The 18,678-nt window shown below is 32.7% G+C and overlaps 1 protein-coding gene across 1 annotated transcript; it reads left to right on the forward strand.

The window, feature by feature from the left end:
- Nucleotides 1–9,859: 9,859 nt before the first annotated feature.
- On the forward strand, nucleotides 9,860–13,196 carry LOC115991343 (putative receptor-like protein kinase At3g47110). The gene is made up of 4 exons (XM_031115047.1): nucleotides 9,860–11,787; nucleotides 11,914–12,557; nucleotides 12,681–13,079; nucleotides 13,169–13,196. The coding sequence occupies exons 1-3, from the start codon at nucleotides 9,860–9,862 to the stop codon at nucleotides 13,052–13,054; spliced, it is 2,946 nt and encodes a 981-aa protein (XP_030970907.1). The 3' UTR covers nucleotides 13,055–13,079; nucleotides 13,169–13,196.
- The last annotated feature ends 5,482 nt before the right edge of the window (nucleotides 13,197–18,678 follow it).

Genomic DNA, 18,678 nt, shown 5'->3' on the forward strand with positions numbered 1-18,678 from the left:
ATTCTACTTTTTCATCATTCTAATTATACATTGTACATTATAGATTAGAATGATTCTATGATAAAATGTAGGCTTTCACAAGTTATTGACATATTGGATGAGCTTATTTTCATTCATTTATTCTGTTTATCATGCAAAAGTTGTAAGAAAAAATTATAATAAAAGAAAGAAAGAAAGAAGGATGCAAAAATAGTGTTTAGTTATCTCACTATAAAAGTGATTCTTTAAAAAGTTATACATTAAGTCTTCACTAGTAAAATTCACTCTCTAACAAATTTATTGTTTTGGGCTTATTGGGCTATCACTCACACCTTATGGGCTGAGGGTCAATTTTAGTCCTTATAAGTATTGTTCTCACATAGTCAATGTTAATATCATCACTACAAGTCAGCATTCCACCAATGTACATGACCCTTCCTTCTATTTAAATCCTTGGGTATTTTGAAGATGAATGCAAATCTAAAATTTTAAACCATTTACTAAACATGAGTTATCGGAGGACATCTAAATGTAAGATATTTTGTATTTTAAACATTCTATATCTTTAGAAATATTGGTTTTTAATCTTCCCGTAAAAAAATAAAAGAAATGGTCTTTCTCTAAAAAAAACATGTGTGGGTTTAAAATGAATGGATTTTCATTAGTCCTTTTGAGACAAGTAATTGACGAAATTCAATTAATTTTTTTTCATTATTTCACTTACCTTTTTCTCAAAAAAAAAAAATATCTTTTTTTATTTTTTTATAGAAACAACACTATAATTTTATTCAAAGGAAAGTTGAATCAGCTTGAATTATAGAATAAAGATGTGGAGAAACATTCTCCATCCACACCAAATACTCACTAACATGTCTTGCTTGTCTAGTAATGTTGTGGGCTGCACTATTACTTTGTTTCAATACATGACTGAATTCAATATCCATAATCTATATCTATATAATAACTAATAACCGAAACGTTTGACTTTTTGTTGACCTTACCTCATTGCGCCATGTGGCTACATAAACTAGCGCCACGTCTACATTTAAAAACATGAAACATTATGCCTTTTGAGATTTTAACTTCTGATTTACTTCAATTCGTTTCACAACATTTTTAACTATAAATAACATCTATATAATAACAACACATTCCTTTTTCTTTTTTTTTTTTTTCTTTTTTTAATGAGCAATTACTCATTCATTTAAAAATAAATAAAAAAAATTGATCACCCATTGAACCCGTTTGGTCCCTATAATAAACTGCCTATAATAAAAGCTGCCTATAATAAACTAGGGACAACGTTTGGTCCCTTGGGCGGTAGTTGTAAAAGACCAACAACACCCTTTCTTATTTTTTTATGTCTATACCCTTCTCTTCCACTGATGGCTCTCCCTCTGCGACGAGAGAAGAAGCACTGAGTCGTACAAATCTCTACTCAGAGAGACTTGGGAAAGGTTTACAAGAGACTCAATGATGCTAACCGAGTTGGCTGTATGATTGAAAGAACAATGGAAGCTATAGCAACGACCCTCTTGCTATTGCCTTCAATTGAACAACACGATTTGCGATTCGAGCACCGCAATCTATTGTGATTTTTGTCGGGTTTGATCAAGCACATAGAGGAGACCATCAATTTCTGCATGATTAGAACAATGTGTATGTGGCTTGATTTTTACTCTGAAAAATATCATATAGACTATTAATTTCTAATGAGAAGTCATATTCCTCTTCGATAATAGAACATTCTAATGTTGATTTTGTTTTTTAAATGGATCATTTCGAAGTTTTTTTCTTCAGTTCTGTATTTTTTGTAGGGATTCATGTTGTTAAACTGTCTTTTCAATCCCATTAAGAACATGTACACCATGTGTTTGACAAAATGTCTCACTTTTACTCCTGCATTTTTCTTTTCATTCCCTTTTAGAACATGTACACTATGTGTTTGACAAAATGTTTCCCTCACTCTTGCATTTTTCTTTTTTTGATAATTCAATAGTTATACTCTTACATTAGTTTAAGTCAACTTCATGGTTTATGATTGTTTAAGGTCTCGGATATTGCCAAGAACTATTTTATTTTTGTTCCTCTCATAAAACTACACAGTAAAAACATGCATTTTTCTTTACAGAAATTGTCCAATGAACAGTGAGACTGACATGTTCTTCCATTTGGTTTTTGAATTTGACTGTTTTTCATATACTTACTAATATATGAATTGTTTGTGTGTCTTTTTGTGGTAAAAGATGAATACTTTAGTGGGGTTTTCAAACTTGGGCTTCTTCCTCTACAGGTTGAAGATTCTTCTATATTTTTCTTTAGTTTTTGGTTATTGGTTTCTGATTTGCATTACTTTCTTATTATTGTTATATATTATTATTTTCATATGTGATGTGTAGAACTGGATCATGAGTGAATTAGAAATTGAATTCATAGACTGATGAGTTGGATGTTGAAGGTTTTGATAATTCAAATTATTCGATTCATTGTATTTTTATGTTCCTATTTGTGTTGTAATTTTGATACATATGTGTTTGTTTTTTCGATTGACTCAGAAAATATTTTATAGTTTTAATCATCAACTGCCCTTTTTAGTTAGTAGATTTTGGATCAAGCTGAATTGTATGGTTCCTTCTTTCAAAATGCCAGACCTTTACATAAAACTCATTGAGACAAAAGATCAACCACTGAGTACTACCATTAAAAAAAAATTACTACCATGTTAAAACATATTAGAATAGTGAACTCTCTTCTACCATGTTCAAATAATGCAGTGAAATGAGACTTAAATTTATATTGCTACAATAACTCTCTTTTTCCCCTTTTGGCTATTTGGATTAAATTGGTTTTGGGTATCTTTCTATTTTCAATAAGGCTGAGGACAACTGCTATACAGTATAAGATTGAAATTCATATTGGTAAAATAACTCTATTTTTTTCCCTGTTTTGCTAATTACCTACCATGAGTCATTGATTTCTCCATTGACATTCTTGTGCTACAACAAAATTTTTTTCTCATTTTGATATACATTAGATAGGCTCATAGGCATTAGGACAAAGGTTAAAATATTCATGAAAGTTATGCCACTATGTTCATATTTATTTTTGTATTGTAGACAATTTAGCCTCACTATATGCACTTTATCTTTGCATCTTATAAGCCTTCAAAGAGATGAACGACAATACCTTCTTTGATCTTGAAATATTGTTGGTATGTCTTGAGCCAAGTAGAAATTACTTAATTTCACAATCTTACTTATTTTAAGATAATATCTAATACCATTATCATCCTGCATAATCATATTTAACTGAGTTATATTTTAGATCAAGTTACGTTTTCAACCGCAAATAAATTCATGTGTATGTATGATGCAGGACTGTCTGCACCATAATATTTCAGTTCAATTATAGGAACATGTTCATGTTTATATGTCCTACTAAAGTGTCCTTATAAAATCTCACATTGCCAAATCATGCAATTATTCTTTGAAACTCTGTTCCCATCTGTTGCGGTGGAGTTTATTCCTTACACTTGGCTTTTGCAATTTACCTTTCCCTCCATCCAACATTCTAATTCTTCACAAGGCCTTAAATAACTAAGTGGAGAATTTGTGAACATTCTTCAAGGTATGAGGTGAATAATTCAATAAAGCTATTAATTCTCTATGGTTTCTTTGTTCTTTAAAATATATATATATTTCTTTACTTTTACTGCCCATGAATATGATGGGCTTATTGTGGATGGTCATAATATGAATTTTTTTGCCAATAAATCGGGGTAGTGAAACCCATGACTTTGATTCTTCAATTAGGTTTGTAGTTACCATTTATATAGATATTAGTTGTCCATTCATGCTGTTTTCTAGGATTCCCTCCTTAGTTTATCTCAAAACTACAAAATGTACCAATACTAAGAAACACTATTTGAAAGGAGATTTAATTGGAAAATAATTGTGCTTGCTGAAGGAGGAGTAAAAATTCATAAATTTACTTTTGTAAGTTTGGAATGAAGTATTTTTAAAGGTTATAATTATGGATTTATCAAACTTGCAACATTTAACCATTTAAATTTGTTGTTTAAGTACATGAATATTAGGAATTAATCTTATAGCTTTCATCAATCTAGAGGAAGATGAATTAAAAAAAAAAATTTCTTGAATATTTTTTTAAATTTTCCCGTGCATCGCACAGGTTAGCGACTAGTAAGAATAATAACAATTTGAACTTCAGCAGCTAAAAATTAAAAAAATTAAATTAAATAAATAAAATAATAAAAATTAAATAGAATTATTTAATGCCCAATGAGAGTAAACATTAAAAAGAAGGGAATTTGGACCATCTTGATCTGGTAGAACCATTGAATTTGAATCAAAGAAATGAACCACAAGTGGGAGTCATCACAAAAGGCAAAAGACTAGACTAGTGTTGGCGTTACCATTTGCGTGATTAGTTGTAGTATTCATAATAGTTCTAGACGAAGTGTCGTCGTTATTAGTTTACTTTTTTCCGTGTGCGCGAGGGAACTGCATGTGTAACAAGTAACATTCACGTTATATGATCCACATCCACTCACTTCGCTATATATCCCTGTCTATTCTCTCATCGCTCAAGACCTTAGTGCAGCAAGCTTCGACCTCATTTAGTCAAAGACGGCCCAAAACTTCAGCATGGAATTTGTAACCCCTTTTCATCCACCTAATTGGCCACATTGGAAGTTGTAAGCATATGTATCCAAGAAATTGATTAAAGCATCTATATATTAGATATTTAGACAAACCTGATTACCAAAAAACAATAGACTCTGGTTAGGAAAAAATATCGAAGATATAATAATGGGTTAAAATGAAAAAAATATCATAACTTAACTGAAAGTTATGATATAATAACTTAAGTTACGTAATAACTTAAGCATGGTTTTGTAACATAACTGTGAAAGTTATAATATGAAAAAATACATTTGAAAGATAGATTTCTATATTTAATTGGGTTATTTAATTTAATTTTTCTATTTATACTAATTTAATATATTTATTTATATTTTAAAAATTATTAAATTAATTATAACGTCATCACAGTTTGACTCTGGTTCAATCTCGGTTCGACCTTAAAAACCTTGGACCTCTCCCTTTTATGGTTCAATGAACGGTCTGAGTCTGAAAACCATGCATCCAATAGGAATCAAGAGGACCATTGAAGCATGTTTGAGACTCCCATAAATTGGAATATTATTGATATTCGTTTCCAAGAGAAGGGGAGCATCATAGCCCTCCAAACTGAAGAGTACCTAATAGGACTATAGAATTAATTTTCTCTATAATTATAAGACTCATAATGTTATATTTCTATAAGGAATTTGTTACTTGTAAGCATTAATTTTGTTCAGATTTTATTACTGGTATGTTCTGTGTATCGAGGTTAGTTTAAATAAATTACAATAAAATTATTGTGATTATTATTATTAGCATTGTTCTCACATTATCAATGTTAATATCATCACTACAAGTCAGCATTCCACTAATGTACATGACCCTTCCTTCTATTTAAATCCTTTGGTATTTTGAAGTTGAATGCAAATCTAAATTTTTTAACCATTTACTAAACATGAGTTATCAGAGGACATCTAAATGTAAGATATTTTGTATTTTAAACATTCTTTATCTTTAGAAATATTGGTTTTTAATCTTCCTGTAAAAAAAATAAAAGAAATGGTTTTTCTCTAAAAAAAAAAAAAAAAAGTGTTGATTTAAAATGAATGGATTTTCATTAGTCTTTTTGAGACAAGTAATTGACGAAATTCAATTAATTATTATTTTTTTTTGAGAAACAACACTGTAATTTTATTCAGAGGGAAGCCGAATACTCCATTCATAGATAAAAATGTGGAGGAACAACACTGTAGCTTTTGAAAAACAACACTGTAATTTTATTCAAAGAGAAACAACACTGTAATAAAAATGTGGAGGAATATCCTCCATTCATACCAAATACTCGCTAACATGTCTTGCATGTCTAGCAATGTGGCTGCACTATTACTATGTCTCAATACATGACTGAATTCGATGTCCATAAACTCCTTAGCTAGCTCCTTTGCCTCGTCAATCAAGTGTCCATAGTCTGCCAAGGAAGGGCTCTCACACAATAAAGCACCTATAGCATCTATAGAGTCAATTAAAATCTTGATTCTATAGGTTCAATTGAAAGATATTATCATAGTCATATGCATTGGAAGATTTTATACAAGATGATTGTCGAATTTCCAGTTATTATAAATAATAATTTGCTTTTCAAAAATAAATAAGTAAATTGATTATTGAAAATTGAAAAATAATACAAAATTTATCAAGCACCAAAACACTTGCAATGACAAATCTCTCCATGACTTGTTGAAAAGAATAATAATAATAATAAGCAAAATTTATGCTTAATATTTTAAAATGCACTTTAATTAAAATTTAAAACAATGATTTTTAATTTTGAAGTAGTATAATAAAAGTTAGAAGAAAATTGGTTCTCCAAAGAAAAAAAAAAGTTAGAAGAAGATATAAGCAAAAGTGAGTTTTTTTTCACCAAACAGGTAAGACCTGACAAAAAATTAAATAAATAAAATAATAAAAATTAAATAGAACTATTTAATGCTCAATGAAAGTAAACCGTAAGAAGAAGGGAATTTGCACCATCTCGATCTGGGACTGGTAGAGGTAGAACCGTTGAGTTTGAATGAAAGAAATGAACCAAAAGTGGGAGTCTTCACAAAAGACAAAAGACAAAAGACAAAAGGCAAAAGACTAGACTAGTGTTGGCGTTACCAATTGCGTGATTAGTTGTAGCATTCATATAAGTATAAATAATAATTTGCTTTTCAAAAATAAATAAGTAAATTGATTATTGAAAATTGAAAAACAATACAAAATTTATTAGGTACCGAAACACTTGCAATAGTAAATCTCTCCATAACTTGTTGAAAAAAAATATATTAATAATAAGCAAAATTTATGCTTAATATTTTAAAATGCACTTTAATTAAAATTTAAAACAATGAATTTTAATTTTGAAATAGTATAATTAAACTTAGAAGAAGGTTGGTTCTCAAAAAAAAAAAAAACCTTAATTTTTCTTAATGCTTATATGACCTTCTTCTTCTTCTTCTTTTTTTTTTTTTTTTTTTGGCAAACTAAAAGAAGGGACTTTGGACCATCTCGATCTGGTAGAGGTAGAACCGTTGAGTTTGAATGAAAGAAATGAACCAAAAGTGGGAGTCTTCACAAAAGACAAAAGACAAAAGACAAAAGGCAAAAGACTAGACTAGTGTTGGCGTTACCAATTGCGTGATTAGTTGTAGCATTCATATAAGTATAAATAATAATTTGCTTTTCAAAAATAAATAAGTAAATTGATTATTGAAAATTGAAAAACAATACAAAATTTATTAGGTACCGAAACACTTGCAATAGTAAATCTCTCCATAACTTGTTGAAAAAAAAATATTAATAATAAGCAAAATTTATGCTTAATATTTTAAAATGCACTTTAATTAAAATTTAAAACAATGAATTTTAATTTTGAAATAGTATAATTAAACTTAGAAGAAGGTTGGTTCTCAAAAAAAAAAAAAACCTTAATTTTGCTTAATGCTTATATGACCTTCTTCTTCTTCTTCTTTTTTTTTTTTTTTTTTGGCAAACTAAAAGAAGGGACTTTGGACCATCTCGATCTGGTAGAGGTAGAACCTTGAATTTGAATGAAAGAAATGAACCAAAAGTGGGAGTCTTCGTAAAAGACAAAAGACAAGAGGCAAAAGACTAGACTAGTGTGCGTTACCATTGCGTGATTAGTTGTAGTATTCATATTAGTTCTAGACGAAGTGTCGTCGTTATTGGTTTACTTTTTTCCATGTGCGCGAGGAAACTGTGTAACAATAAGTAACATTTACGTTGTATGATCTACATCCACTCACATCACTATCCCTGTCTATTCTAGCCCTCATCACTCAAGACTCAAGACCTTAGTTATTGCAGCAACATTTCTATTGCTTCGACCTCATTTAGTCAAACACAGCCCAAAACTTGCTCAGTATTCACCTGTAGGAATTTGTAAGTATTATTTTTGTTCAGAGTTTATTACTGGTATGTTCTGAGTGTCCATGTTATTTTAAATAAATTACAATAAAATTATTATTATTATTATTATTGTTGTTGTAAAATCAAAATGTAAGATATTTTGTATTTAAAACAATAATTCTTTATCTTTAGAAACATTGTTTTTTTCTTCCCAAAAAAAAAAAAAAGAATTGGGTTTTTTTCTTTTAAAAAAAAATGAGTTGATTTAAAATGAATGGAAATTCATTAGTCCCGTTGAGATGAATAATGAAATTCAATTAAAAACTTGATTCTGTTGGTTCATTTGGAAGATTATCAGTCATACATTTATGCATGGGAGAATCCTAAAAGATGATTGTGGAAATTTCAATTATTAAATATAATAATTTGATTTTCAAAAATAAATAAATTGATTATTGAAAAACCCAGTCCCAATTGAAATTATCCTTACTAATTAAGAAAAATTCCATTCAAATAATAAACTACTATCTAGATATAACTTTTGAAAATACCAAAAATCAGAATAAAAGAGGATTTGTTTTTGAAAATTGGAGTCAAAGTTCCATAATTCACCATGCATTATGAGTTTATATTTACTATTAATGTAAATCTCATATTGAAGAAAAAATGTGTACAATATTGTACACTTTTTACAAGTGTGTAAAACATTGTACACATTTGCTTAGTTTATAATGTAAAATTTACATTAATTGTATATTGTAAAACAATAATTGTCCTATTGGAAACTCTTATTGAAATTGGAGTCTAGCTGAGGTGCTCACAATCTCCACAAAGTCACATTCTTCAAGGTCCTTGTGCAATCTTGTATCCAACCCAAGGAAGTCAATAGTGGACTGGAGATTTTTTGGATGTTTTGGCTAGTACAGGAAAAAAATTATTATAAAATTATAAAATGTATTATTTAATTTAAAATACTTTTCGTTGTTGTACTTAGGCTAATATTTAGGTTTATAAAATATGTGGATTTTAAGTTTTATATTTATAAACATATATATAAATACATACATGAACACATAGAAACATTTATATATGTATGTAAGTAAATATATAGCAAACGATAAACCAACATCAAATAGTACCGAAACATTTCATTTTCTGGATTTGGCTCTAGTTCCCGATTTCCTTCAGGTGGATTCCAAAAAAAGCAAATAGAACCTCACATGAATTAGCCCATTGGGCTTTGATTAATGTTATGTATGGTTATTTCAATCTTAGAATTGGCCCTCCCGATTTTGTGGATGAATTATATAAAGAGGCCTCTTTTGTATCCTCTGAAGCTCTAATTTTGCTGTGTTAAACCGTAAAATAAAATAAAAAACAAAATTTGGACCATCTTTGTAGAAGCATTGAATGAAAAAAATGACCCAAAAGTGGCAATCTTCACAGAAGACAAAGACTAGACTAGTGTTGTCGTGATTGGTTTATTTTTTTTTTTTCCTTGTATATGATTGAGGAATTCATATTAGTTGGTGCGATATGATCCATTCACTTCACTAGCCCCAATCTAGACCAGTTTCGCCGTTACCATTGCGTGATTGGTTTACTTTTTTCACTGTGTCCGAGGAAACTGTAACAAGTATCATTCACGTTATATGATCCACTCACTTCACTATCCCCTATCTATTCTACTTTCTTATCACTCAAGACCATAGCTCTGCAACAATTCTATTGCTTCGACCTCATTTACTCAAAAACAACGCAAAACTTGCTCATTAAATTGGATCAGCAAGGCAGAGGAGATCTTCAGTTCTTCACTTGTAGCAATGAGTATGAGACTATTGTGCTCAATTCACTTCCAATCCATTCTTCTCTTGTTCATTGTAAACTCAACTCTTGCCTTTTTATCTAGCAATACTGGCACCTCTAGATATTTTGGAGGGAATGAGACGGATTATCAGGCTTTGTTGGCCTTCAAGACAAAGATAACACAAGACCCTGGAAACGTTCTGAGATCGTGGAATGATTCCCTCCATTTCTGCCAGTGGGAAGGTGTAACATGCGGCCGCAAGCATAGAAGAGTCACTGTATTAAACCTTACGACCAGAGGATTGGTGGGTTCCTTGTCTCCATATATAGGAAACCTCAGCTTCATGAGGGTAATCGATCTCTCGAGCAACACCATTGGAGGCAAGATTCATAATGAAATCGGTCGTCTATTCAAGTTGCAAGTATTGAGATTGCGAAACAACTCCTTCCAAGGAGAAATTCCTTCAAACCTTTCCCATTGTGCGAACCTCGAGCTCCTTAATGTCGGTCAAAATAACCTTTCAGGGTCAATCCCAATGGAGTTTGCTTCTTTGTCAAAACTGGTGGTATTTTCTGCTCCCAAAAACTATCTCACGGGAGAAATCCCACCTTTCATTGGAAACCTTAGCTCTCTCCATAAATTATCTCTATCCTATAATGTCTTGGGAGGACAGATTCCAAATGCCTTTGGTCAACTAAGAAGCTTAGAATTTCTCTTTCTGGGTGTAAATAAACTCTCGGGTTTGATTCATTCGTCTTTGTATAATCTTTCATCTATAATTGATTTTTCATTGGCTATAAATGAGCTTAGTGGAAGTCTTCCCACAGACTTATTCCTCACCCTTCCCCATCTCCGATGGCTTCAAATTTCTCAAAACCAATTTACCGGATCTCTTCCAGCCTCATTATCTAATGCTTCAGAGCTAAAATTGTTCGAAGTTCAAATGAACAATTTTACGGGAAAAGTTTCAAACAATTTTGGAGGCTTGCAGCTTTTGAAACTAATAATTATTGCTGATAATAATTTAGGAAGCGGAGATGCTGATGAATTGGATTTCTTTAAATCTCTGGTCAATTGTAGCTGTTTGGTGTACTTAGACATCATGGACAATCAATTCAAAGGTATGTTGCCAAATGTTTTGGGAAATCTTTCAACCCAATTTATATATTTTATGATTAGCAACAATCTTATTTTTGGGGAAATCCCTTCAGGGATAGGAAATTTGATTAACCTGAACCACTTATGGATGGATGGTAACAAATTCACAGGGAAAATCCCAAGTGATATTGGTAATCTCCAAAAGTTACAACGATTATTTTTAAATAACAACAAACTCTCAGGAAGGTTACCAATTACCCTTGGAAACCTCTCTTCAGTAAGTAACATGCATTTTGAAAAAAACAGATTGCAAGGAACTATCCCATCAAGTATAGGAAAGTGCAAAAGTTTGAATTTGTTAAATCTGTCTCAAAACAATCTCAGTGGCACCATTCCAAAACAACTCTTTGCAATTTCCTCCTTGTCAATTTCACTTAATTTAGCTCAAAACTTTTTCAATGGATCATTGCCATCAGAGGTTGGCAGTCTTGTCCATTTAGCAGAACTGGACTTATCTGAGAATAAGTTGTCTGGTGAAATTCCAAGTAGCCTAAGCTCTTGCGCTAGCCTCCAGAACCTTTACATGGAAGGTAATTTCTTTCAAGGAATATTTCCAACATCTTTGAGTTCTTCAAGAGGTATTCAAGTTATGGATTTTTCTCGAAATAAGTTGTCGGGTCCAATTCCAAAGTTCTTGGAAAACCTCTCCTTGAAGAATTTGAATTTATCCTTCAATGATTTTGAGGGAGAGGTTCCAACAGAAGGGGTTTTTGCAAATGATAGTGCGCTATCAATTGTAGGAAATAAAAGGCTTTGTGGGGGCATATCTAAACTAAAGTTGCCTAGGTGTGTAACAAAAGAAAATAAGAAAATGAAGCGGCATCTTGCAATCAAAATGTTAATCTCAATGGCATGTGTGATTCTAGCAATGACCACAGTGTCATTTTTCTTATTTTACTGGCACAAAAATAGAAGAAAAGAAAACACTTCAGGATCTTACTTGAGAAAATCACTTCTCAGAGTGTCTTACCAAATGCTCCTTAAAGCAACTGATGGGTTCTCTTTAGCAAATTTAATTGGTGTGGGTAGTTTTGGCTCAGTGTATAAAGGCATCCTTGGTGAGGAGGGTTCAATTGTTGCAATCAAGGTATTAAATATTCAACGTAGAGGAGCTTCTCGGAGCTTCTTCTCAGAGTGTGAAACGTTGAAAAATATTCGTCACCGAAATCTTGTGAAGATCATAACATCTTGCTCAAGTGTGGATTTTCATGGTAATGATTTCAAGGCTCTAGTTTTTGAGTTCATGCCCAATGGAAATCTAGAATATTGGTTACATGATCTAGAAACATATTTCAAGCAAGTAAAGATACAAAATTTGAACCTTCTTCAAAGAATGAACATTGCCATTGATGTTGCATGTGCACTCGACTATCTACATCACCATTGCCCAATGCCAGTTGTTCACTGTGATTTAAAGCCAAGCAACATTCTTTTCGACTATGATATGATTGCTCATGTTGGAGATTTCGGACTTGCGAAATTTCTTTTAGAACAAACAAATTCGAAGCAAAACAGCTCAATCGGAATAAGAGGAACAATTGGGTACACTCCTCCAGGTAACAACAACTTACTGAAATTTCGTTTGTTAACATATATTTTCCCACATTTAATGTGATTACTTTTTGAGTTCCTAAATTTTAATGGATTGTATTATCTATATCAAACATTTTGAATGGCAGAGTATGGTCTAGGAAGTGAAGTGTCAACCAAAGGGGATGTCTACAGTTATGGTATCTTATTGTTGGAGATGATAACAGGAAAGAGACCTACAGATAATATGTTTGATGGAGGCTTGAATCTTCACAACTACGCTAGCATAGCCTGGCCTAATCGTGTATTGGAGATTGTAGATCCAAAACTTTTAAACCAGAATGATGAAGGAATTGGCAATCACAATTGCACCCCAACAAATAGAACGAATGAGTGTTTGATATCTATGGTGAAGCTTGGCCTGGCATGCTCTATGGAGTTGCCTCAGGAACGATGGGACATTAGCAAGGCCACCTCTGAGTTGCAATTGGTCAGGGATATTCTTCTTGGCGCTCGGATATAATGCTACATGCTTGGCCATACGGAAGGTCAAAAATCAAACTTTTCTCCCTCTTAATGTTGGTATTAAATTCTTTACTTACTTTCACCTTTTCCTCTTTTATGTTTTCTATTGCAGGCTCATAAAGTTTTACAATGGAAGAAAGAATTGTTTGGCCTGCTTAATAAACATGCTTATGGTTTGTTGACAAGTATTCTGCGTGGTTCTTATATTACCCATCTTACATATGTATATTATATGTGTGTAACTCCAAATAATTTCCTTCAAAGTTGTATTTGTGATTAAATTAATTAATATTATGCTTGGAAAAGTAATTATATATCTAATTTCAGTTGCAGTTGTAATATTTTAATCCAACATAAGATGTTTTTTTGCACTTCCCATTCCCATCACTAATTGTATGGAAAAAGTGGCAAAGTGAGATTCCAATCTGATTGTTATTCTGATTACCTTAGCTATAGTGATGCAATTCACATGACATACGTAATGATGCTTTTATATATAAATATGATACAAATGATACCATGTTCACTGATATTTCTTATTGCAATATCAGTGAACATTGCCCTCCAAACTGAAGAGTGCCTTATAGAAGGGATTTTCTCTATAATTATAAAGCAAATGTTGTATTTCTGTAAGGAATTTTTAAGAATTATTTTTGTTCAAAGTTTATTACCTGTGTGATCTGTGTATCCATGTTGCTTTAAAAAATTACAATAAAATTATTCTGGTTATTATTATTGTTATGGTTCTCACATAATCAATGTTATTATTATAACTACAAGCCTTTTGTTTAAATCCTTTGGTATTTTGAAGTTGCACTTAAATTTATAACCAATTACTAAACATGAGTTGTTGGAGGGCATATATAAAAAATGTATGATATTTTGTATTTTAAAAAATTCTTTATCTTTAGAAATATTTGTTTTTCTTCCCAACAAAAAGAAAAAAAGAAAAAGAAAAAAAAAAGAAATGGGAATCTTTAAAAAATGTGTTGATTTAAATTAATGAATTTTCATTAGTCCTTTTAAGAGGAGCAATGAAATTCAATTAAAATCGTGATTCTATTGGTTCAATTGAAATATTATCTAGTCATACATATATGCATTGGAAAATCCTACAAGATGATTGTGGAATTTCCAATTATTAAAAATAATAATTTGCTTTTCAAAGATAAATAAGTAAATTGATTTCTTATGGGATTGACGCCGCCCCCCCCCCCCCCCCCTCTTTCTCTAATATCTACCTAGATTAAATGCACCATAAAAAAAATGAAAAATAAAAAATAAAACCTCAAATAATGGAATCACATAGAAAAGGGAACGCTTTGGTCAATTTTAGAATTCTCTCACGTAAAAGTTATGAAATTCATTTAAAAAGACTTCATTCTCACCTTCATCAAACCCCTTCCAAGGCCATGAAATTGGCTTCAACATTTCCACCATTCAAAAGAAACGTCTTATCCCGTCAATGATTTTTATGCAAACATAAGTCCAAAATCCTTCAAAAACACCTTCCATCACAAATTTTCTAAACTATTGAACTCAAAGCCACAAAATTCATCACCCTTATTCCCTTAACCCTCATTACATCATAAAAACTATATTTCTCACGAACACAAAAAGGTATCCAAACTATGTCCAAACATCAAAAAGGAGATTAACCACCCTTTGAATGAGCTTAAAGTAATTTTAAATGGATTGGAGGTAGGTTTATTATATATAAAAGAATATTTGATGTACGTAGTTAATTTAAATAGGTTTTAAAATAGTGTTAACCTTTAAATAGGGTTGAAGTAGGTTTAAAACTTTAAATTAAAGAGACACTTGTTTTAGAAAATTACAGTGCACATGAAGGTAAATAGGAATTGAAAGTAATAAATATCCTATTTTCTTTGTGGATTTTCTCCAATATGAAAGTAACACATATTCTATTTAAATTCTTATTTAAAAATAACAAAATTTAGGGTGTAATTTGTAACATTTGAAATTTCAGAATAATTCAAATCTGTTACAACTCTAACACTAAAAGTATAAGGAGTAAAATAAAAGTGAAAAATTACCATAATATTGCCTTTTTTTTAGGTGGTGGTGAAGAAATAGGATTGCTTTCAATAACCACCAAATTTGGCCTTGATTTGTATGGAAAATAACAACAAAGATTGGACTTTCTCTAAAGCTATACAATATAAAATAATTATTAGAAATTTCAACCCAAAAACCAAACCTACAAAAACACAGTCAAAATATGGAGATTAACTAAATACTCAAAAGAAAATCAATTCTAAACATAACAAAAGAATAAGATAGAAATAAAATCTCAGGCACATATGAAAGCAAATAAAAAAGAAAGAACCTACATCTTTTCTTTTACGTGAGTCTCTCTTCTTCTTCTTTTTTTCTTTTTTTTTTTTTAAATCCTAAAGTGAAGTTAAGTTTAGAGTTTTGACATAGTAATTTTTAGGGTTTTAAGGAGAGAAGAAAGAGTCCTAAAAGGAGTCTCTCTCTTTTTTTCTCAATCCTAAAGTTTTTTTTTTTTTTTTTGGGACATGAGTCTTTCTTTTCTTTTCTTTTTTTGAAACCTTAAGTGAGTTTTTTTTTATTTTTTTATTCTAGCATGAGATCTAATTAAAAAAAATTATAATTATTTTTTTAATATTCGGTTTTATATTATATATAAATAATAATGATGATGTGGCAAGCAGAGTCCTAATAAGAGTCTCTCTCTCTCTCTCTCTCTCTCTCTCTCTCTCTCTCTCTTTCTTAATCCTAAAGTCTTTTTTTTTTTTTTAACGTGAGTCTTTCTTTTTCTTTTTTGAAACCTAAAGTGAGTCCTCCTTTTTTTTTTTTTTAAAATTCTAACATGAGGTCTAATTAAAAAAATTATAATTAATTTTTAATTACACGTTGAAGAGAAATAATAAATATATAAGATATAAAACCTAAAATAAGAAGAATCTAAAAAAAAAAAATAGTGGTGACATGAAAAATTGTGAGAGTTTCAAAGGTTTCAGTTTTATATATATAGATTATTAATTTGCTCAAAAATTCAAAATACATCCTGTAGAGATAAGGGCCCAAATTCATGTACCGGGTCGTGGACTTAGCCAAGGACCTTATCTGTCCGAGGAGGATAAACAGCGGTGAGGGTGTCAAGCTCAAAACCCCATAAGTAAAGTACAAATGGAAGGGTTGAGAAAGTTGGTCTGAGGAGGATCATCTCCTCAAATAAGCAAGGCATGGATCAAACATATACCTTATCATTCAAGGTAACCTTCTAGGATGATCTATTGATAGGGACAGGCAATACGATCGTGCAAAAGGGATGGGAGCTCAAAGGAATCTAAGGAAAAACTGCTACCACCGTATTGAATGCACAACAACTACTTTACTGGCCTCATTTATGTGGAGAAGACGCATGAACAGTGCTGCCTTAGCTACCACAACTCACAGAGAGCCAAAGGGGGCGTCTGGTGGGACGGGCACTCAAGTGAGGGCTCAAATAATCGACAAGTGTAGGGCTAAGATGGCCTAAAGGGAGATATATAATGTAAAAGACCCTCCATAAGGAGGGGGGAAAGAGAGAAAGAATACTGTAGCAATCAAAGTAACAGTTGTAATCAATTTTATCCATTTATAATAAGATTTGTCTCTTTAGACAAGGAATTCATTCAGTGTTATGTGCTTTGTTTTTGTTTAATCATCTTCTAAATCCATATTAGCTGTTGTTAAGTTCATTAGGGCCTAGTTCTTTAACCCACTCTCTACAAATTTATTGTACTGGGCTTACTGGGCTAGGATCCCAACCATCTTGGGCCTGGACTGCAAAACGTGACCCTCCAATTGCACCGTCTATGAGAGGAACTTGTGTAATAGTGAGTGCAACGATTAACTATTGTAGGATCAGGTCCACACGGAGCAGAATCTTTGGGATCTAAGCATGACGACCCTTTTGTCAACCTTAAACGGAGAGGTGATCGTGAAGGAAGCGTGCATACCACATATACTGACAGGAGACAACCTCGAGGAGGAAGCCATATCTCCCATGCAAAGAGTATCAAGGGCATGCAACTGGAGATTGACCAGTTGAAGAGAGAGTTGTGCCATGCACGGCGAAGGCGAGCCCCCTCTAACTCTGATGTTTCTTCTGATAACGAAAGGGACGTCAGTTACAGGCGAAGGTCTCAAACCCTGCCTAGAGAATCTTTCTCCTATGAGGAGGAACACCATCGTGACAGAGGGTTAGAAGCCCACCTCGAAAAGGCGTAGGAAATGACGTTATGAGCAGAGCCTTAAACCAAATCTCCAAGTCACTCTTCAAACGCAAAATCGAGGGGGCGAAACTGCGTCGGCGATTCACTCAGCCCATTTTCACCATGTACAATGGTAGAACAGACCTCGTGGAACATGTGAGCCACTTCAATCAGAGAATGACTGTTCATTTCAAGGATGAAACCTTGATGTGCAAGGTTTCCCGTCCAGTTTGGGACCCGTTGCGATGAAATGGTTCGACAGCCTGAGGGCAGATTCAATAAGTTCCTTTAGGGAGACAGCCTGAGGGCAGATTCAATAAGTTCCTTTAGGGAGCTCACCAGGCGTTTGGTTCCCAATTTGTCACTTGTAGCAGGGTTTCTCGACCCTTAGCTTCCCTACTGTCATTAAGCATGCGAGAGGGAGAAACCCTGAAAACATACTCGGATAGATACTGGGAAATGTTCAACGAGATAAATGGTGACTTCGACGAGGTAGCCATCAATACTTTTAAGATCGGCCTCCCAGCTGAGCACAGTTTGAGGAAATCTCTGACTGGAAAACTCATTACCAGTGTGCGCCAACTATAGACCGGATTGATAAGTATAAAATGGTTGAGAAAGACCAGCAGTAGGGGAAAGGAAAAGAGAAGGTTATCCCTCAGGAGAGGAGGAATTTCAGGTCGGACAGATACAATAACAACCGGCCGCAAAGAGATTTTGCTAGGCAGTCGAGATCTGCTAATATTCAGGCGATCAATGTTGTGTTTCGAGAACCGGTACAACAAGTTCTGGAGAAAATTAGGCATGAGCCATTCTTCAAATGGCCAAATAAAATAGCGGGAAACCTCGCAAGACGCAACCAAAACCTCTATTGCCAATACCACCAAGACCACAAACACAGCACAGAAGATTGTAGAAGTCTATAGGACCACCTAGACCAGCTCGTCCGTGAAGGAAAGTTAAAACAACTCTTGCACCGCTCTAGTGGTCAAAAGGGCCAAACAAACTCAAAATCCTGGAAAGATGATTCTTCAAAACTCCTCTTGGGAACGATAAATGTCATTTTCGTTGCTTGAGGGAGAATTGAGTCCTACCCTTCTAGAGTGATGTATGTGGCTCGGCTATCCACTGAGGACGTAAATCAAGAGCAAAAGAAGGCTAGACTAGAAACCCAACCGGTTTTGGGTTTCTCGGATGAGGATAAAATCGGATCCATTCAACCCCACGATGATGCTTTGGTGGTTACCCTCAAGATTGGGGGATATGATGTGAAGAGGGTGATGGTGGACCAAGGTAGTGGTGTCGAGATAATGTACCCCGACTTGTATAAGGGGTTGAACTTGAAACCCAATGACCTAACACCCTACAGATCGCC

This window comes from Quercus lobata, chromosome 5 (assembly GCF_001633185.2).
Source record: "Quercus lobata isolate SW786 chromosome 5, ValleyOak3.0 Primary Assembly, whole genome shotgun sequence".
NCBI classification, from domain to species: domain Eukaryota; kingdom Viridiplantae; phylum Streptophyta; class Magnoliopsida; order Fagales; family Fagaceae; genus Quercus; species Quercus lobata.

Bases quoted from the DNA above. Each gene is read 5' to 3' on its own strand.
- LOC115991343 (XM_031115047.1), top strand. From the start codon at position 9,860: ATGAGTATGAGACTATTGTGCTCAATTCACTTCCAATCCATTCTTCTC. The intron at 11,788-11,913 runs GTGTGTAACAAA...GCACAAAAATAG, and splicing joins TCTAAACTAAAGTTGCCTAG to AAGAAAAGAAAACACTTCAG. The intron at 12,558-12,680 runs GTAACAACAACT...TTTGAATGGCAG, and splicing joins AATTGGGTACACTCCTCCAG to AGTATGGTCTAGGAAGTGAA.